This window comes from Kryptolebias marmoratus, linkage group LG15 (assembly GCF_001649575.2).
Source record: "Kryptolebias marmoratus isolate JLee-2015 linkage group LG15, ASM164957v2, whole genome shotgun sequence".
NCBI classification, from domain to species: Eukaryota; Metazoa; Chordata; class Actinopteri; order Cyprinodontiformes; family Rivulidae; genus Kryptolebias; species Kryptolebias marmoratus.
The window spans coordinates 22,296,886-22,318,817 of record NC_051444.1 but is presented as its reverse complement, the minus strand read 5'-3'; the positions used below and the strand labels follow the sequence as shown (position 1 = coordinate 22,318,817).

The 21,932-nt window shown below is 39.4% G+C and overlaps 3 protein-coding genes across 6 annotated transcripts; 1 reads left to right on the top strand and 2 right to left on the bottom strand.

The window, feature by feature from the left end:
- Positions 1-220: 220 nt before the first annotated feature.
- LOC108237912 (low choriolytic enzyme-like) lies at positions 221-3,714 on the bottom strand. Of its 4 annotated transcripts, none has more exons than XM_017419642.3 (10): positions 3,601-3,714; positions 3,424-3,506; positions 2,537-2,540; positions 2,401-2,451; positions 2,146-2,301; positions 1,413-1,533; positions 1,154-1,332; positions 981-1,062; positions 755-879; positions 221-644 (listed from the first exon to the last, which is right to left on the bottom strand). In XM_017419642.3, coding segments are annotated over exons 2-10 (792 nt in total). In that variant the 5' UTR covers positions 3,496-3,506; positions 3,601-3,714; the 3' UTR covers positions 221-642. The 4 variants fall into 4 exon arrangements, with proteins under 4 accessions (XP_017275131.1, XP_017275134.1, XP_017275133.1 ...); XM_017419645.3 differs by having other exon boundaries at positions 2,401-2,448; positions 3,601-3,713; XM_017419644.3 differs by lacking the exon at positions 3,601-3,714 and having other exon boundaries at positions 3,424-3,527.
- A 1,408-nt stretch (positions 3,715-5,122) lies between these two features.
- LOC108237911 (low choriolytic enzyme) lies at positions 5,123-10,020 on the bottom strand. Its single transcript, XM_017419641.3, has 9 exons — positions 9,894-10,020; positions 9,580-9,610; positions 9,218-9,283; positions 8,904-9,056; positions 8,393-8,510; positions 8,125-8,303; positions 7,764-7,845; positions 6,055-6,179; positions 5,123-5,367 (listed from the first exon to the last, which is right to left on the bottom strand). Exons 1-9 carry the CDS (start codon positions 9,954-9,956, stop codon positions 5,360-5,362), a joined length of 825 nt encoding a protein of 274 aa, XP_017275130.1. The 5' UTR covers positions 9,957-10,020; the 3' UTR covers positions 5,123-5,359.
- Positions 10,021-15,883: 5,863 nt separating this feature from the next.
- Positions 15,884-20,842, top strand: LOC108237841 (low choriolytic enzyme-like). Its single transcript, XM_017419535.3, has 10 exons — positions 15,884-15,930; positions 16,034-16,106; positions 16,415-16,418; positions 16,646-16,723; positions 16,851-17,006; positions 17,288-17,408; positions 18,338-18,516; positions 18,871-18,952; positions 19,112-19,236; positions 20,684-20,842. Coding segments are annotated over exons 2-10 (807 nt in total). The 5' UTR covers positions 15,884-15,930; positions 16,034-16,046; the 3' UTR covers positions 20,686-20,842.
- Positions 20,843-21,932: the final 1,090 nt, after the last annotated feature.

Sequence of the window (21,932 nt, the reverse complement as noted above, 5' to 3'; positions counted from 1 at the left end):
AAAAAAATAAATAAAATAAATTCCCAAATATGCAATGTGTTGTGCAAAGTAATAATCACTGTTTGAGTTTTGGTCATTTATCATATATAGTAAAGTGCCACATTTAATATTAATAATGGTAATCACATTATAAAATATCCTGCCATCAATAACTTGTGGAAAAAATTTAAAATTTAGGTTCACAGGAATTAAAGAATTAATAAAAACAAACAAAAAAACCTTTACTTTCTTGGAACACAGGTTTTATTCCCATGAAAACAAAGAGCACAAAGCAAAGATCTGACATACAAAAAGTCTGCTGAAGATTTTAGAGATTTGAAACTCTTTGTCACCTTAAGTTGAGGATAACAAACTTTCATTCCGTAAAAAAAAAAAAAAAAAATTAAAAATACATTACTGATCCCAGTTTGTGAGAAAATTCAAAAGATAGACAACTTTGTTAGAGAACAAAATTTAATTCTGGACTAAAAACTGGAATGTGGATTTTTAATCAATGTGAGCATTATTCAGGCTTAATCATAATCAAAGAAAGAAAAATGCTTTAAATAATCTGTTACTGAGGGAATGCTGTTCTTGTTCAGGTCTGCTGTGCATTCAGTCTTCTTTTTGATCTCTCTGCCATCCACTGTGGGCACACTTCCTTTCTGTGACAGTGAAAACACAGTGATGGATCAGATCAGTGCTGAGTGGAAGGACGTTCAGGGTACTTTGGCTCTGGAATTTAGTACACAGTAAATTTACAAAAAAGACTCACAGCACTTGTAGAGCTTGTTGAGCCTTTTGATGTCATGGTGGCTCATCTCCTTGGCCGTTCCAAAGGCAACATTAGGATTAGGAATTGGGAGCATAGTGGGCCTGTTGTTCTTAGAGAAGGCATACCTTTGGCAGAAAATAAGTAAATTGCAGATCAGTTAGACTCAGGCAGCCATAGGGAAATCTTGCACATTAAGAACAACGCTGGAAAAGTCAGCTTTTCTTACTTGTGGTACTGCATGACAGAGTTGTAATCATATGGAGTACCCTGGTTGATGGTGGCAATCTTTCTGAAGTTGTGCTCCATTCCTGCAAAAAAATTAAATAAATAAAAGATCGCCCTTTTTATACTTCATGCAACTTGATGGGTGTTGCGTATAGAAGCAATGAGTTTCATTACCGGACTGAACGTTTTGCAGCAGAACCTTGATGTGCTTGTCCCTGTCTGAGCGGGTCTGTTCGTGGTTGAAGCCCAGAGCGTGGAGCAGCTCATGCTGGATGGTGCCGTGGTACAGGCATCCACTTTTGGCCAGAGACACCACCTGCTTATTGCCACGACGGCCAACATACGAGTAGCAGCTGGATGAGGGGAGAGATACACTGAAGTTCAGCCGGGTCTCAGGGAGGGGGTTCACCTTACTGTAAGTCTCAGGGTTTACCCGTTTTGGGACTCAATGCTCAGCCAGTCACGGTCGGTGACTCTGCTGGGCCTGAAGCGGATGCAGGAGAAGGATGTGAAAGACTCCAGTCCACGGATGATGACGGCCTTCTCACGGTCAGCTGGCAGGATATCAAACAAAGTGTTTTTTTCCTTTACAACAAAACAACACCGGGGAATAGGCTAACTGTGATATTTGGACTCTTGCAGTCTTGAGGGTTTGAGTTAGTTTGCGCTAAATGCGATCAAACCATGGAACCATCACGTGTACCAAACTAACCCAGCCTGAAAGGGTGTACGTTGAAAGTTGGTATATTGACGTTCCTCTCTGTACTTCTGTAAAAACACTATGTGTGTAAAGGTAGTTCACACACACACCTAAATCTATACAGGAATTTAGGTGACCTTACAATAGCACACCGTTGAAATAATGTTTTTTTGTTGCTGTTGTTAGTTTTTTTATATATTGGTGTCGTGTGTGCAGCGTCTCAATGGATTTTAATGAAAATCTGAGAAAGGTACATCTACTATGGATTAACTTTTGCAGTCAGCTTGATTCAAGGTAACTAAAAGAGAATCAGCCTCAGCAAACCACCAAAATATGTCTCTAACTCAATCAATTTTACAAATAATGAGCTAATATTTGGTGTGGCAGTAGCTGAGGGTCATTCCCAACACATACTTTGAGCAAAAAAAAAAAAACTGTACGTGTTCTGTCTTTCTGTGACACTCACTGAAGTGGCTGGCAATGTAGTAAGGAATGTAGACCTTCCCGTCGGTCCATTTGCCCCACAGGCAGTTGTAGCTGGTGCAAGGATCAGCGTTTTTCTCTGCTTCAGTGTCAATGGCGATGTCTCCTTCAATCAGGTTGGGCTCATCATCGGAGCGGACTGAAACAAACCACACCAGCACTCTCACTCACACTCACCTAGCCAGTATCTGAATCTGAATCATGGTTGTTGTTAATGAGTGAAGTGGCTCCGACTCACTCAGGTTACTGTTGGCTCGCTCCAAGAGTTCGGACACAGAAAGGTCCTCTGCTAAGTGACAAGAACAACTGTTTAGACGACTGTGCGATCAGTCACAAAAAAAAAAAAGATTTTATTACTAGAACAGACTGCATACCAATCTGAAGATGAAGAGGAAGCGGAGATGGTGGCGGTGTGGGTGATGGGTTCACAAACACGAGATAAAAAAAATTAGTCTTTTGGCTCAGAGGTGGAGTTTAACATGCACGGAAACATGCAAAAATGCTGTCTTTACCTTTTATACCACTTTCTGCTTCTGGAAGTTTTACCAAACTTACATTCTATCAAGCTAAGTTACGTTGAAATTTCAAAATTATGCTCATAAGAGAAACCTTCGTCAGTGGGACATTCATGACATTTAACAACCAACAATTCATTAACTGACAGGAAAAATATGCAGTTTATTTGTTAGTCATTTAAAGTGCCTAAAAACCTTTTACGTTTACGTTTATATTAATGCATGGTGAGTCATGAAGTATTAAGCTACTTTTCGGTTTAAATGTCTCTGTAGGAAGAAATTGCATTTTTCTTTAGATAACATGATTAATGCAGGGTCAGTACTTGTAACAGTACTTTTTCAGTTTCTGCTCCACACAGTCAGATTATGACATACTGACAAATCTGCACATCCTTAAACCCAAAGCATTAAAAAACTACACAACTCAAATCATCAAATTATTTCATTTAACCCTCCCGTGGCCTTCGGGGTCAAATGGAGCCGAAGTAACAAGGGCTTCTCCTCCTCTCTTCAGTTACGAGGCCTTCAGGAGGGTTAAAAATGTGAGATGGTAGTTCAGAGAAGAGGAGTGATGAGTGGGCTTAAAAAGCGTTACCCCTTAATTAAAATGGTTTGAATGGATCAAAAATATGTGTGAGAGAAAAAAAAAAAAGATTTTTTAAAAATTTGTAGCTGTGTCAGCTCAGTTCAGGGAGCTTCTAGATGTGCTGTGGTGAATCCCAAGTAACTCCAACATATGCTCCTACCTCACTGTCAGCCCAACAGCAGGCGGACAGCAGCAGCACAGCCAGAGCCGAGAAAACAGACAGGCGACACATCCTGATCACACCTGCAGGGCACAAACAATCAGCTGGAGAGACGCGTGCGTTCGTCTTTATGCACCCACACACAAGTTCTTCAGTGCTTTCTGCAGCAGAACTCACCTTGGATCCTCCGTGGTTCTGATCAGTAGAGTTGGGACACCTGGATGTTACATATATATACGCTCAGCTATATCAGATAGAGAGCATGTTAGAGAGATTCCAGGAAAAGCCAAGAATCAGCAAAAACCTGCAGCTTATCAGTCCCTGCTGTATGGAAACAGACACTGAGAGATGTCCATAGCTTCACTGTATGTGGGAAGTGGACAGTTGTTCAGCTGCATGTGTGTGTGTGTGTGTGTGTGTGGGAACTGTGAAAATCCAGTTGGTGTCTATTTGTCCCAAGCAACAGAGTGCTGCTGTGAAAAATAATTAAATTAGTGATGTTAATAATAGTTACATTAAAAATGTTTCTGCCTTTGTGCATGTGCTTTTATTGTTAGTGAAATCTAATTTTCTGAGTCTTTTGAGTCATTAACACAAAATATGAGACTTGTTATAGCAGAAACTTTGAGTACTTTTCCAGGTGCTGTTTCTGTCTGTTTGTGTAGAATCACATAAATTTCTGCCTTTAAAGTAACAGTTTTTGACCTGAAATGATGCATTTCAGCACTATGTTAACTCCCAGTTTTGACTTTTTTTTGTAAAATGATCTCCCTGTCAAAGATGTTCATCATTTTATTTACATGCCACACATGTAGAGCTATATTTACTAATGCCACTACTAAATGATTATATTATGTTGTTAGCAGTTGATATTACCAAAATATCATTATGACTATTAACAAAATGCAGACTGCACAAACATAAAGTTCTCCCCAAACTGAGGGCTTCAGCTCGGAGTTCATGTCTCCCAGTCCAGTCAGAACAGATCAATGTGCTGACTTTAATAACTGAACACACAAAGCAGCACGTGCACAGTCCTTCTGATCGATTCCTTGTCATTGTCGCTATTTATGGAAGATTTGGCAAAACTATGTGCCTATAGTTTAGTAAAATAACACAGTTAAAAAATAGCAACAAATTCTACAGGAACCTCACTGCAGAAAACCAGTGAGGACTCGAGAACGCTGCTGTTTTTCTTTGTTTCACACCTTGTTTCCCATCAAAGCTCCTTAGCCTTAAAGCCCAACAGAGGGTTTTTTTTCAACATAAATAATGATTTTTATTTTTTACCCAAAAGCTGTTTTCGCTAGAAAACGTAATCTTTACAACAGGACTGCCACATCAAAATGGAGTTAGGTATGATTATTCGGTTTGAATGTCCAGACTGACTGTAACAAATGTGGCATTCTCACAACTTCCTCTGTGTGTGAGGGTGTGTGTGCCTGAGTCTTTCTTCCAGGTTAAGGCCATCTTATCACCAGCAGCATGTTCTCCGTTTCACCACCTGTGTTTGTCAAACTGCACTGAAGCGTTTTCACAAAGGCCAAAAGTACGTCCTCGACAAAACATGTAAATGACAGCAATCATCATAGGATCACGCAGGCTTATTCTTGAATTCTAATTATGTATTTGTTCCTGTGTTTGTCTTTCGTTTGCATCACGCAGTCACACATCAAAATAAACACGCTGGACATTTAGGTGATATAATGTACTTTTATTTTTAAGAAATTTGAAAACAAGCTGGCAAGCAATCATTCCTAAAATCCTGTAAATATCAGTGGGTAGACCTGTTGCCTTGTCTTTTTATTTATTATTATTTCAGCACAAAAGCTAATCAAACACATGCAGAGTTTGACTGGAGCAGAATCAGATCAGAAAGCACAAGATGCATCCAAGGTTTTGCTTAAAATGCTGCATCCCTCTTCAATGTTTCTTCTTAGACTCCTGTTGGTAATGAAAAGCAAAAGAAAATAATCAAATCGAGGTTGAACTAATAAACAGAAGGTAGGCATTTGAAATTAAATGTATATGTTCAAATGATAAAAAAAATCACAAAAATTCACATGAATGTGAGCAAACAGCAAAGTCTGCTAGACATTTTTGTATGTTTACATTTATACTAGAACAGCAAACAATATGTATTTTCTAATGTTACATTGTTTGCGCATTTAGTCAAATCTTACACTCTTTTACTGAATGACACAACTGGAAAAACTAATACTGCAACAGAATACAATATAAAGACACACAAAACATTTGAGGTAGAAAAACAAACATGCCAACAGTTTTACTTTTAATTCTGAATAACCTGATATCTTAGCACAGAGTTTTTCTTGGGAGCTGTTCTGTCTGCAATAAATACATCAAATAAAAAAAAGAAAGTCAATAAAAACTGACCCTTTTTTTTTCTTTTTTTAAAATAAAAAGACCCGTTGGAAACTTATTGGTGAGTTCACACTTTACATTAGTATTGAAAACTCTCACCAGTGTTAAAATAAATTTTGTTCAGGCCACATTTAACCCTACTGTGGCCTTCGGGTCAAATAGACCCAAAGGTTGCAAGGGCTTCTCCACCTCTCTCCACCTCTCTCTCTCTTGAGGGCTTCAGGATGGGTAAGGAAAGCTACTCACTGCACTGATAGAGGCGATTCACCCGGAGGATGTCGTTGCTGCTCATCTCCGTGGCTCTTCCAATGACTGCATTGGGGTTGGGGATGGGAATGATGGTTGGCCTCCTGTTTCTAGAGAAGGCAAACCTGTGGTGGACACAAACGGGAGGGATGAGAAGTTCTATCTTTGTCGCAAGGAGCACAGTCAGACTCTTTATCGCCAGCTTCTCAGCAAACCGCTGTGAGGGTTTACTGTAAGGAGCAGCAGCAGTTGGCGATGAGCTGATAAACAGAGTGGAGCAGAACGAGGAGGTGGAAACCTCCTTCAGCAGTTAGTGCTGACCAAAAAAAAGGGGTTGTTAAAAGCTAACACAAGACATCTTCTTCATACTTGCTAGGAGACGCCAACTTACAAAACTTAATGTGCTCTTAGCAGTATCTAGTCCTTCTGAAACAGTTAAAGGAAAGTGATAAAAATTGGTTTAAATAAAATAAGGAAACTTTAATGCACACCTCATAAGAGCCTCCAGTACTCTGTTAAACCATCAAAGAGTATTTTCTTTTGTAATTTATGGGTACTAAACCCTTACTGACAAACCACTGATTCTTTTCTTACACACATAGTTTCTACTTTGTTCTTGAATGCCTCATATTACCACAGAACCAGTTAATATAAAGACTGTGGACCCAGTTTGTTATGAATAATACAGAATTTATACCAATAAGTTCAGCTGAGTATAGTATTTCTGTAGAAAAGCTATGAAGACTTAATACCTTAACATTTATAGGTAGCTTTGTGAATAATGTCAGCTTGGAGAAGCAGAATTTAAAGCTGTCAGGACTGACAAGCTAATGGCTAGTCTGAGTGGAGCTAAGGGCAGAGTAGACTGCCGCCATCTTAAAACATCTCCAGTCTCGATAGAATCTCCAATTTTTTAAGCGGTTTATGTGATTCATGTTTCATAGACCTTTTATGCTGCCACCAGTTTTGCATTTCACATTTATCTACATAGAATTATTAATAATTTCTGTATTTGCAAACGCAAATAGCAGCGGTGGCAAGCTGTAGCACTTCCGATGAAGCCTGGGGACACATCCTGCTGGATTTCCATATATTTCTGGCAAAATAAATATGTGGTGAGAAAATGGTGGTTTTAAATAACAACATTTGCATGGACCTCTATAAAGTTTTGGAGACTGGAGTTGTGTAAAAATGGGAAAATCTGCTCTGAAAGGGGATCCAATCGAACTACTCGTTAGCTTGTCAATAAGGTCTGAGCAGACCCACTGCCAACACAGTATTTTGCCGTTTTTAAACAACTTCAGTCTCCAAACCTTTATGGGAATTCATGTAGATGCTAATATTTAAATTGTTACTCTGCCTTCAGTTTTTACTGTACACGTTTAGTTCAGTAACGGTGCCTCCTGCTGCTATCTGCACATGCAAAAACATCACAGAACTGCACGCAAATAACCATGTAATGATAAAATAATAGCAATGTAAAAGGTATATAGACTAACATTCCAACTGAGGTCATTCCAAGACCTAGCTACAACAGGTAAGATAGTAATTGTTCATAACCTTTTTACAGAACCTCACTTTACATGTCCAAAATATCCTTTTAAGAGAGACAGTTTTCAAAAATAACTAGTTTGTCCAAGTATGCCGTTGATATCTACTTGTGTGATTTAATTGCTGTAAAATGTTCAGCTGGTCTGCTGAGACGTTACCTTCCATAGTGCATGACAGAGTTGTAGTCATAGGGAGTGTTGAGGTTGTTGGTATTGATCACCCTGAAGTTGTGCTCCATTCCTGGAAAGAAGTGATACAAGTCAGTCTAATTCCCAAATAAAACAAGCAGGAAAGTTCAATAAGCAGAAACAGAAATTAGTTACATCTTCAGGTTGATAATACTGTACGATTTATTTTCATTCTAGGTCTTATAACCACATTATTTGTCATTTTATCTTGCAATTTCTGCATGTGTGTGGTAATGCTCAATTAAGCTATTCTGACAGTTTGGAGATTAAAAACATTTGTTTTCCAGTTCTTTCGGCGAACTTTGACAGTGAGTGACGAAACCCAACCCACCAGGGATCACATTCTGCAGGAGGATCCGGACGTGCTGGTCCCTGTCGGATCGGGTCTGTTCGTGGTTGAAGCCCAGCGCGTGGAGCATCTCATGTTGGACGATCTGGTGGAAGACACAACCTTGGCGTCTCAGTGACAAAACCTGGCCACCGCCACGACGTCCAACGAATGAGAAACACCTGAAAAAGAAAAGTTAAATACCACTGAAACGGCCTCCTTTGCCTGCTGGAAAAAAACATGGACACACAGATCTTTGTGTGGTCTTTACCCAGAGCGAGACTGAATGTCCACAAAGTCCCTTTCATTTTGCTGAGGCCTGAAGCGGATGCAGGTAGAGGCTTCAAATGACTGCAAACCTCTGATGATAATTTGTCTTTCTCTTTGGGCTTTAAAAAGAAAAAGAAAAAAACCCTAATTATTGCTGTAATAACTGAACAGTATAACTGCAAATGTAGACAGCAGTGTGAGTTGTCTCTGTTTTGCACTTTCAAATAGAAGATCTTGGAAGCAGATGTGCATCCCAGTACCCAGAGACAATCACTCCCATTTATAAATCTGAAATGTTCCTGTGGATTGTGGGATTTACAGTGATCTGTCTGATGCAGGAATTTCACATCTTATTGCTTTTATTCCACTGCTGAACCTAATTAGTAGATTTGTTTGGGTCTTAAACCAGCATGCTGTGGGACAGTTAACAGTATTACATGGGTGCACATGGTGTCAGAGACTTAAGCTGCGCTTAAGATGTTTGACAGCTAAAATGAACAAATAAAACTTACAGTACTGGTTGGAAATCCGGTATGGAATGTTAACGTTGCCATCATTGCTTTTTGGCCACAGGCATCCCCGGGCTGTGCAGGGGTCAGCGTTCTGTAGACCCGACGGGACAGCGATGTCTCCGTCTACAACCAGAGGTTCATCCAGACTCCTTCCTGCAAAATGTCGGGAGAACAAACAAAAAAAAAAGTACACGCATTGTGTAATGAATGCATCCGCTCTTTTTTTCAAGATGAAGATAGTTTGGTTTTTTTTTGTTCATTAAAGTTTTAATCTCAGAGAAAAAAATGTAGAAGCAGCTCAGACATGGACATACCGAGGTTAACGTTGGCCTTTTCCAGCAGCGTGGAGATACTGAAGTCGTCATCTTCAATATGGTTGCCTGTGGAAAAAAAACGTGTTCATTTCAGCAAAACAGATAAATTAAGAGAAAAAAACTTTAAATTTAGAAGTAATGAATGCTATAATTAATATATAACTGACTGTTTTGACTGTATTACCATAATAACTCAAATGTTAAAAAAAGGTTTGATTTAAAAATTTAGAAAGTAATCTGTTTTTCTTCTTTTTTTATCATTTACACAACAGGACTTAAAAAAACAGGACATTAAAAAACAATACAGCATAAAAACCTATCATTTGCAAATCTTTGATAGAAAAAAATGAGCCCAGTCTTACCAGAATTTTCAACGTTCTTTTCAAAAGTCATCTGTAATAAAATGTTCTAGTTAAATACAGCTTGAGGCATAAGGAAACTGAGAAAACCTGAATTGCATTCTAATGTTATACATCTATTTTAGGGCAGAAGAAAATAAATGCTGTAACACTGCGATTATAAAATGAAAGCAATTTCTTCAATCTTGTGATAAAAAGTTTCTCCTCGTACTGCTATACTGGCTAAAACAAAAATCAGTTTTGAGGGGGGTGAAACATTAGTGTTGAATTAAAAATCTAAACCCTTGTCTGAATATGTTCAGAGTGTTGAACCTTACCTGCAAAGTGAAGCTGTGGACAGAGCAGAGGAGCGCACCAATCACAGCGGCGAGGAGCATCATGGCTGGTTATGGATCAGCAGTGCTACAACCCAAACACAGTCAAAGAAAACCCAACAGCTTGAACTTATATAGGTGGCAAACCAATAGGCTTCATTCCTTAAAAGGCATGCTGCTTAACAAAGCCTTCACTGGAAGTGGCAGTTATTGCATAAAAGAGGCTGTGGTAGAAACATTGTGGCCCAATTGACAGGTTTTCAGAAGTTTCCTTTTTTTTTTTTCCTGAAAACACAGTAAACAACCCACCCAAAATTCAAGTCATACTTGCAAAACCTTTATACGGTTGTCAGACAGAAGAAAGTCAGCTAATGCATCAAATGCTAGTTAAACACTACATCCAGGAGAGAAATGCAAAACAAATTGCCTATCTATCGTAGACTGCAGTACTTTCACAATTCTAAACATAAAAACAGACATGCTGTCTGCAGGAAAAGGTGCAATACAGCTGAAGGAAGCAATGAGACAATCTGCCTTTGCATGTGAATGTCATCAATATCACTAAACAAAAAGGAAAAAAAACCTGCTCCTTGACATGCTGAATGCATCCTGGATCAGATTTCACTTCTGTTGTTACATGTTGTACCTATAAATCTCTGTATCAAGGTTTCACAAGATATCACATATAGAAAGTTGTCATAGCCTGTAAATAATAATGAACTTTTTCGTCTCAACTCTGTCAGTTTGTCTTAGTAATCCAGTCACACACGCAGTACTGCCCACTTACTAGTACTGCTGCCGCCATGTTTATTTGAATGCACAGAATGAGGAAAAAATCTTTTGGTATTAATTTGTATTGCTAATGTTAGCTAGCCTGGTCACTGAGCACAACAATTAGTAAATATCCCATCAGTCATTAGGCGAGGGGTGGGGTGCGCTCTGAACAGGCCGCTAAAGCAAACATCAACCATTCACACTTGTTAACTAATTATGGTTGTAGAGCACTCAGAGGAAAGGCCCTAGGCCGTAGATTAAATATGTCTCCCAGCTTTCCACATAAATCCAAACCTAATGTGAAACTGTTGCTCTAAATTCATCTGATATTAGGGCTCATGCTCTTGGTTTTCAATGTTTTTTCTCCCTTCGCCACTTTTGACCTGCATTCCTTTCCATCCTCTGCCCTAAACGGTGATAGTTGCACATGTCTAAATTTCACCTGAATGTGTATTTTGTTCAGGGATGAGGTTGAGCTCCTTTCTCCTTTGATGTGTGTGTGTTCAGTTTTAACTGGTGGTTGAAATGACAGCAGAGTCTTAGTTGTGTTTTAAACGTCTGCGTGTTCTTCAGAGTCAATCTCCATCACACTGCTAAATGTGTTTTTCTGATTTGTGCTTAACTACGTGTTTGACCTTTTACCAGCTGTGTGATTGATTTGTTAAAAATGTTTTATGACAGCTAACATTTTGATTTAGAAAATGGGATTTTTGTGTTGATCTGCATTGATGAAAAAAAAATGTCATTGTAATGAATGTATGACTGGAAAGTTTAACACATCTTTTAAAAATAAAATGTCAAGTGTTGTGACAATATTGTCAACAGGTAACTGTATCAAATTGATTGTCTGAGTAAAAGAGCAATAACAAATCCTATTTTTACTTCTCCACTCCAATAAAGAAACACTGTAATTTGCTCTAATTAGATCACAGCTTTAGGCAGCTGTGATCTAATTAGATTTGAAAAGTTGCAAAAGCCTGTTTTGAAATTATATTGCAGTACTTCTTCAAATTGTGGGCATTGTTGCAGTATGTTGCAAAGTCTTGCAAAATCAGGTGGCATTTGTGAGAAAAGCCATTATAACAAATCTTTTACATGTTCTGCTTTGCGGTAAAAGGTTTCTGGAAAATGAACGTGTTAGTTAATATTTGCAGTTTACCAACATTAGGCTGATTTGCGGCTTTCTCACGAGCTCAGTTTATGTAGAGAGCTCTCCCAATGAATTATCTTTGTGTATTTTCAGCCTTGTGAGGAAAAACAATCCTAAAAGTTCTTAACTAACACGTAATAATACTGTCAGTGCATGAGGGCCGTGGCTACCGTGTTGGTTAATTTGTACGTGAACACTGTTGCAATTTTAAAATCAACACCACGCCCCAGTTTTCTTAGTATCGGTGCTTGTAGCATTCCTTTTAGTCACATTAGGAGAGCTGCAGGAAATTCTTACACAATCACTGTTAGATAACAGTGAAATAGTTGCAATAGAAACAGCAGTAACTTGTGAACACACCAAATTTTAAGTCAGTGTCTGTAAAATTGACTACGACATTGGCCTTTTGTGTTTGCCAAGGTTGATTAGTTGTGGCGACCATCTTGAACTGGGGGGGTGTAGATTTACATCCAGTGATTACTTTCTGAGAGTTCTATTAAAAACTCAGTGGTTCATAATATAATTGACAGACAGATAAACAAATCGCATACAGATATAGATATATAGGCATAAACATGATCCCCTGTTTTTCATGTTGGTGAGTGATAAACATAAATGCTCTCTAAAATACTTCCCTGATGCACTACTTGAATAAAATCCTAATTTTATGTTGGCATGCCAGCTGACAAAACTTCCACTAAGTGTAGTTATTTCAGCTATATTCACATGCCATTTAGTCAAAGAAAAACATTAGAAATAGCAGAATGTTTCAAAAGTTTTTCCCTGAATTGTGGCTCCATTTGTTTCAGCCTCAAGTGGGATCTGAAATACACACTGTGCTGCACTCCTCCTTGGGGTATGTATGACACCAGCAGTGCAAGCACATCTTGGCATAAGCTTTCACAATTTTAATGTTCATATTAAATGTTAAACAATGAAGGAAAAAGCATACATTTTTATCAATAAGATGTCCACACAGAGATAGGAGGACCTACACATGGATGTGTGTGTTACAGCCTGACCTAAACGTGTGCACACAAACAGAAAACAGTCTGGGAAATATTCCTGTTCTTTTTTGCATGAAGTGGTTTTTCCCAAAAGTCTGTCAGTTTTACAGCAGCTGTTCACTCCCATGCACAACGTTGTTTAATGTCGCCATTTTGAGTTGAGATAAAAAACAGACATGAGGTTTAAAGTTCATGGGAATTATTAAAGGCAATTATTAGCATTCCCATTTGAATGGGTTTGTGCACAATACCGAATCCATCCATCCATCCATCCATCCATCCATCCATCCATCCATCCATCCATCCATCCATCCATCCATCCATCCATCCATCCATCCATCCATCCATCCATCCATCCATCCATCCATCCATCCATCTGCCTATCAGAGGGGAGGTTTGGAAGGTAACAGGTCCAGCAGGGAAACCCAGACATCCCTCTTCCCAGCGACCCTCTCCAGCTCCACCTGGATCATCCCGGCCTGGTTCATAGGCTAGAGAGGCTATATATAAACCCTTCAGTGACTTCTGAATCTGTCCTGCGGTCCTCTCCCAGAGGGACAAGCCCAGGAGGAAGCGTTCAGAAGAGTCATTCAGATCTGTGGCCATCCAAACTGTCAGGAAACAGCTCTAGTTTAATTAACAGATCTAATCCCAAGAAGCCCCCCACACAAATCCATATTTAATACAAAAAAATATGTGTAATTAGTTTACTGATCAATAACTGCCAAACCTATTAGGTTCTAAAATTATCTAACAAACATTTTATTCCCAGCTCCTCAGTGATTCAGCCTGCTGCAGCAATGCCTTATCACCTTGCGTGCAGAGACAGCTCAGTGCTGAAATAAGGGTAATAGATTTTTGTGTTGTGACACTAAAACCGATGTGAGAAAGGGGAAGAATGTGTTTCAGAAACCTGTTGCATGCTGTGGTTCTCAAGAGTAAACTCACAGATTTCCAGCTCCGTTTTAAATGTTTGTTTAACATTCAGTGGGTTTATTTATCTAATAGGAAAGTTTATGCAGGAACAGGTTTAAAAATAGACCAAATTCTTTGGGGAAAAAATGGTGATGGTAGATGGTAACATCAGTCTGCTTGGTTCTGTGGCTCTGTGTGTGGTGTGATGAAAATTACTTAAGCCACAAGACTTCCCCTTAAAAAAAATATAATGACATCGGTAATACTTTTTTATTTAGTGCCATGTCTGCAATGAGAAAACTAGATTTGGTGTCCTTATTCTATGCTAGGGATATAAGTAGATGAATTCATAGCAAACCGTCAGAGTACAGGTTCAGAGAACCACAAATAGAATATGTTAGTCACAAGAGATCACAACTCTCATCTAAAAGCAGGCATACATTTGAAAAAAGTGCTTTTTGTTAAGTACCACGACAGATAAGGGGAACAAGAAGCTACCTAATGCACTCTGTGACCCCCTTCACACACAAAGCAATATTTGCTCTATGTGCTGTGGCAGAAAGCTGCTGTTGATGCACAAACTGCACCAAGTTCAAAGCTGGATGTTGGGAAACTGAAAATATATTGTCTGTTTAAAATAAATAGGAAAACCAAAAAAAAAAAAAAGACATTTGGCTTTTATCTTTTTCCTGTTGTATTGTGATTATGAAGACATTTTTTTTTTTACTTTCTATCCTAATGGTTTCCAAGAAAGATAGATAAAAAACAACATTCTGGGCTTTTCTTTCTCTCACTTGGTTATCATCCTCAAATGTCTTCAAGAATTTGCTTTTTGCGACCAGAACCTTTATACTGCCACGTCTGCATTTCCTTGTATGTAAGTGTGCTTTTGATAACACAGCCTGGGTTAAAACATCTGCCACCCTGAGTGAGGAGAAAAAACAAAAAGTACTAACCGCACTTATCAGTGTGGGACACTCAGCATGCTGTTGCTTTGAGTGTTGCCCCCACCCACACCCACCCAGGGTGTGAAAATCTGCCTCAGAACATGTTAAGAATGTGTGGTCAGTATGGTACTGCGGAAGTGTTAAATCAGCCCTCACTTCTTTTCTTACATGTGGACAGACTTTTTTGTAATCTATTATGGTGGTCTTGATCAATATTTCTCCAGGCTTTCTAATGTTCATTTAAAGTTTTTTTTTTTTGGACTGTTTTTGTTTGTTTGTTTCATCACTTAACTTAACCCAATGTATCACTCAGGCACAAAATGGCTCCTAAACTGAAAGAATGAACCAGTGTTGTGTCGACACAAAACAGACTTTTTTTTACTTTGTTACCAAATTTATCAACTGGTATTGCTATTCCTTCATCTCACGGTACTGTACAAAAAAAAACAACAAGCTGGTTCCGTTTGAAACCCAAACACATGATGTCCAGTTCAGTCCGATTTATCCCATTTACAACTCAGTCCAGTACATTTAGATGCAGTCCACTTACATAGACAGGCCAATTCAGGTTAATAAAATGCAATTTCAAACAACCAGATTCAGGAGATTATATGTAAGGAAACCAGTACCCAGTCTTCACTTTGATGCAGTCCTGCATCCTGTGTGTGTGAGAGATGCTGGGCGACAGTAGAGAGGAATGACTCCTTTTTTAACACTTAACAAGAAGAAACCTCCAGTAGAATCAGAGGCAGACTGGCTGGAGGTTCAGAGGACAGGAATGATACACAGACAAACACAGAAGCTGTTGGTGACGAGAGAAAAAAGAAAATGTGAAGTTTTTTAGTTATATATATAGACATCAAGAGCAAAAAAACCCCCAGAAAAACAAAACAAAACACTGGACTGGACTAACTTCTGATGACAAGTCTGAAATAAGAATGGAGGATGGCGTAGCAGCAGCTTTTAGTCAATAATCTCTATAGTTAATTTTTTTTTATAGACAGAAAATCACCATCTGGAGCCCTCCACCTGTGCAAACAGCATGCAAACTTCACACAAGCTGCGAGGGCTCAGTTACTTGTGTTTACAGTGATAAAGGTGAGCGTTGGCGTTGGCACTTTTAGGCATTTGTTTGTTAGTCCTTGGAGACCTGGGACACTATAAAACCCTCATACTGAGTGGCAGAGAGACATTGCCTCTGAGGTAAGGTCCACAAACCCATCCCCAACACACTTCAGACTGCCACTGTCAGTTTACCCCGACCGTTTATTATAAACATTTGAAGTTTTAATGATAATCTTTAATTCATTCTTCTCTATATGACTGTTTTTTTTAAATTGTAAATTACAGGCTCTTTGCAACCATGCTGGTTTTCTCGTGGTCTCTCGTGGTTCTGTTGCTGGTCTCCTCCTCCTGGGCTGAGGTAAACATTTCAGCAACAAACACATCTCCCTGATGTTCAGACATGCACCTCAAAAGGCAAAGCCAGGATCTGCCCTGATTCTGACCTCGCATTACCTGAGTGGAGACTAGGATCAAAACAACAATGTATAGAAATGTGCATTAGAAAGCTTGGAGATTTAGAAGACATTTTCTTTAAACTAATTACAAAGTTTGTTACGATTTCACAAAGTTTTAGTATCTCAACAGAAGCAGAATCCATATGAGTTTTATTCTTGTGTTTCTAAAACATCTTTCCTCTTTCCATAATGCTGCTGTGACCAAATACAGGAAGGTAAGAATAAAACAACTACCTTGCTTTACTAAACTTGAATATTCATGAAAATTTGTACAACCTTTTCTTTCGCTTAAATGTTTGATTTTTACGTGTTATTGAATGTAGGACAGCAAGCTGTTTCATTCCAAACAAGTGAATTTGTAGTTTCTGCATCTCAGTGACACTGTCGAGCCAACATGTTCAAAGGGATGATGTGCAAAGTTCTTACGATTTCTCACGTGCAGATGTTGCTGTCACTGAGGAGGACAGATCCAGCGAGCTCTCTGTGGGCGAGCTGCTGGAGAGAGCCAACAGACACCGCAGTGAGTTCAGACACGTCTGTCTCCTTTCTTACACATCTGCTTCTGTATGGGAAGAGACCCTTGTTTTAGCTTCATGTCCCAGTGTTGTGTTTCCAACGTACGCCCACATCTACACCGGTTCTTGCAGCCCCTGACTTTGATGAGCCCCCCCTGATTGGAGGAGACATTGCAATCAAGCCTGAGGGCGACCGAAACGCAGACCCTTGCACCGCCAGAGGCTGCAAGTGGTTAAAAAATACCGATGGAAAAGTCTACATCCCTTACTACATCGCCAACCACTACTGTAAGCATTTCACTTCCAGCTTTCAGGAATCAGTCATAAAGCAATAACTTAAACTGCTACACAGTAAATAAATTATAATGCTATCTTTATCACTTTAGTGACTACTGTTGCTGTATATAAAGCGTATTAAACTGACTCTAGCGCAAATAACAGAATATCTGGTGTCGTCGTCTCTAATGTCTTCATTCACGGTTCTTTGTTCTTTTTCCACTCTAATGCCAACCTAGTAGCAATGATTGCAGTGATATTAAAAAAGTTAACCCTGCCTCATTTCTTCTCAGCCACCCGTGAGAGGGACATCATCGTCCGTGGACTGCAATCCTTCTCTTCAGTTTCCTGCATCCGTTTCAGACCCTATCAGAACGGCGACCGTGAGTGGCTGAGCATTGAGTCCAGGAATGGGTAAGGATCTACGCTTGCTGCTTTTAGTGCCCCTGGTCCACACATTTGCTCCCGTGCACAGAGAAGACCACATTCACTTAAACATTGCCTCCTTTGACTCCACTTTTTTGCACACCATTTGCGCCCAATATCTGTTCCATCTCTGAGATTCCCAAAGCAAACAGCACTAATGATATTCCAGCACAAACACGACCATCAAGCTCAGCAGGTGTGAGCAACTTGCACTTTTTTACATTAGTTTGCAGCTGTCTTTTTATTTTTTATCATTAGTCTTTTTATAACTTGGGTTCTTTGCGATAACCTCTGGATGTGAAGCATCATCAGGTGAAATATGTTATAATATTCTGAATGCAAAACAGTGACAATTAGAACTTACACACTTTGTTGATCATTTGTTTGCCTGGAAAAGATGATGAATCGTACCTTTCCTGACATACCTGCCCCCCTTTTTTTGTGAAGCAACAGTGTAGCAGATTGCTAAACCCCAGTTTCTTCTCTTTAGACAAAAACACCACCACCTCTTGGGGGATGGTAAATATTTCACTCTGTGCTGCAAACAGCTCTGGTCTTTGAGCGGCAGTGCTCCTGGCTCTGGCAGTTATTTACATAAATGGTTTTCATAAGTGGTTTTCCTGTAATTGCATTTGTAATACCTCTTTTAGGCTTGACAGCACAGTTCAAGGTGCATTTTTCACTTTGTGACAAGTTTATTTGGTTAATCTGCAAGAACTGGAGATCAAAACCTTCATTTACATTTCTACATTTTTTAGGCTCATATATTTTGCCTGTAGTTTTTTTTTTTATCAGAGTGTCACAGCGAGGTATTAGTCAACTGAAGCTGTAACTTTGAATAAGAACTTGAAAGATGTGTGTATGTGTGTGTACTTTGAAATACTTCTAAAAATTGCTGTGTGTTTCTGTGATTACAGCTGTTACTCCTACGTGGGCCGTCAGGGCGGCGGTCAGACGGTGTCACTGAGCCGTCAGGGCTGTCTGTACCACGGCACTGTCCAACACGAGCTTCTCCACGCCCTCGGCTTTAACCACGAGCAGACCCGCTCGGACCGGGACAACCACATCAAAGTGCACTGGAACAACATCATCGACGGTGACAAACTTTTACAATCTGTTGTTTGATTGTGCGAGTAAAAAAAACTAGAATCAGACATTCATGAAGGCTGATTTTTACTGAGAAAATACCTGAAAAGACCTTACACAAATGAACCAGTCTCTCATCCAACAGCTACTTCAGCTGGTTCTCTAAAAATTCTTCTCAATTAAGAACCCCTTAATGTTCCCTCTATTCCACTCACAGCTGCCAAACTTGATCCATGCATAAATATTTTAGAAACACGGAAAGTAGATAAATAGCTTGGTCGTGTCTGATCAGCAGGGGATGGCTCACTATCGCTGCCACTTTCTGGTCAAAACTAAATAAATGCATGTCTTCTCTATTCTGTAGGCATGGATTACAATTTCTACAAGATCGACACTCTGAATCAGGGTACTGCTTATGACTACAACTCAGTCATGCAATATGAGAGGTAAAGATGAACTCTTGTTTCTGTTATTGAAGCATTTCATTCACCCTTTACTCTCCCTGAGACAGGGTGTAAGTTGAAAGTTTGCGTGAATATCAGTCCTTGCGAGTTTCTAAATCAAACCCAGGCTCATCTTATATTGTGATATCCCCGAATCCTCAGGTATGCCTTCTCCAAGAACAACCTTCCCACCATGGAGCCCATTCCAAACAGCAACGTGTCCTTCGGCAAGGCCACGCAGATGAGCAAGAATGACATCGACAGGCTGAACAGACTCTACCAGTGCTGTAAGTGGAATAATATAAAACACAGCAAAGATAAACCTGAAGACACAGATAAATTTGTTGATATCCTTCCACCATAATAATAAAATAAACAAAGAAAAACTGAAAAAAAACCTCAACAACCCACAACTAAAGTGACTGGAGCCAAAAAGTGCCACTTTTGTTTCATCAGTCCCAGAAACTTCTCTCAGACATTTTGGGGCTCATCAACATGCATTTTTGGCAAATTCCTGCCAAGCTTTATTTGTGTTTTTCTGTCAATAGTGGAGCCCTCCTTAGTCTTCTTCCATGCAACCCATCTTGATTCAAAATGCAAAAGATTGTGCGGTCAGAAAGTGACAGACCTTGACCGCAGAGTTCAGATTGAAGGGTTTTGGATCATTTCCTTGGCTCTTTTTCTACCATCCGCACTATTAATCATTTCATCTTGTGTACACATCCTGGGAGGTGGGCTACAGTCCCATGAACCTTATACTTCTTTAATAATACTGGCTGCTGTGGTTAGAGGAACATGAAGCTGCTTGGAGATCGTCTTATAGCCTTTAGCTTTAACACAGAAATCTGTAATCGTCTTTCTGGGATCCTCAGTCAGCTCCCACCTTTGCTTTCTTTGCTCCATTCACAGTCAAACTACCCAGTGGCAGCTTGTTCCCTTTAAATGGGTTGAACGGCTGGTGAAAAGTTTGAAGGCACCTGTGACGCTAAGGTCAAATACTTAGTTTGAAACATAACTATAATGCAAAGATTAATAGTCTCTGTGCCAACAAATCCATCCATACTACATGCAGATATACAATAGATAATTGATTTGAACTGGATTACTTATAATACAAACGAGGCATCGTTTCAGTGAGCTGTAAGGGTACCAACAAATTTGTCCACGTCTGTATATTTGACAGAACACAAAGCAAGACAAATCACACTCACTGCTCTGTGAACACTATGAAAAACAAAACAAAGCAAATTCTCAGTTTTATTTTTGCCCTGAAATGTTTCCTTTGTGCATGCCATGATTTAGAAGTAAAAAAATTAACAAATGTTGATTCGAGACAAAATCTTTTAAAGTCTTAAACTGGTTGCTTGCGTTAATAGTTTAAAAAAACTGCAGCCTAAAATATAACTCTTATCATGTCGGCTTCCAGATGACTTGACGAAGAACCTTCTCAAGCAAAACTAATTTTTGTACCACAAAGTGATCCTGTCGATCATAGAGGAACAGGAGTACAAATGGCCAAAGTCAGCATATATTTGTCTGAACAACAGCGCCATCTGCTGACAACAGTAACCACAGTAGTCTTTCTAAACTTTACATCTTTACCCTCTTTGGGTCGTTTCCTTCCACATAAATGAGGGGCATGTTCACACAGCTGCAGCAGTAACAGTTCAAGATTAAAAACACAGTGAGAATGTGCTGCTTCAATCTTTACTCCCACTGATGTTTCCTCTGCAGAATCTGCTCCGGTGACCTTTGAACTGCCACCCTGAAGACATCCCAACAGGCCTACGGAGAGAAGGTGGTGTGGCTTTTGGTTGCAAACCTCCAAAGTATTAAATGCTCAACACTGTTTGACCAGAATATCAAAGAATAAAAACATGATTTAAAAAAAAAGGAAAACATACGTATTTTATTTTGTCTTCATTACATACATTTATTTGACAGCATGTGTCCGTACTGTACATGAAGCATAAACAGGGATTTACCTCGTTGCAGGATTTTCTATTCAGATAACTAGTACACGAGATGCATTCTTGACATTCCTGTTCGTACACCACTAACTGTTACTGCCCAAACAATGACACAAGGTATATCCTGAACATGTCAGGCATCACATGAAGACAGAACCACACACACAAACACACGATTCCTCCTAGGGTCGCTCTAAATTCTCCAGTTAACTTCACATGCTTGTTTTGGGAGTGTTAGAAGAAACCGGAATACTTGGAGAAAACCCACACGTGCACAAGGAGAACACGCGGACATCCACACAGAAAGGCCCCAGCTGAGATTCAAACCCGGGACCTTTTGCTGTATGACAGTACTAACCACTACACCACCATGCAGCCTCTTGAATAGCAGCTTGTAGCCCCATGGTGGTCTCCCGTTCAAGCACTAACCAGGCCTAGCGTTGCTTAAGATAGTATCTCACTTGGTTTTGACTAGTTGGCAAACAGTATTCATGCTTGAGTTGCAGAGGCTCGCAGTCTTGCCATTTGAATTTTGAACACATCCAAAAAATTATTGCAACAGATTTTGTTCTCAAAACAGTCGCAGAGTCGTCGCAGGCATCTCAAACCAGTCTCAATTTAGTCGTGGGCAAAGAGCACGAGAGCTGTATTTTAATATCTACCCTCTCTTGCAACAGAAAACATTCCCAGGTCTAAAAAAACATGTTAATGATAAAAAATATTTATATTAAAAAAACTGGGCAAAACTGCCTATTTTCATTTCAAAAGTGTACCCCAGTAAAATAAATCATAGACATTAACCCTACCTAGATGGGTACAAAGAGAGACAACATATCATAATAATCAGCATGACTTAGGATGTAGTTTTGAAAGCAATGTTTTCAAAAATTGGTCATGCGGAGCTTTAAGACTGCACACAAAAATCTGCACAATACTGAGTCATGTTTGCGTCGCCAACTAGTCTCCAACTAAAAAAAAAAAAAACTAAAGAACTTCGGTTCTGGGCTCAGCTG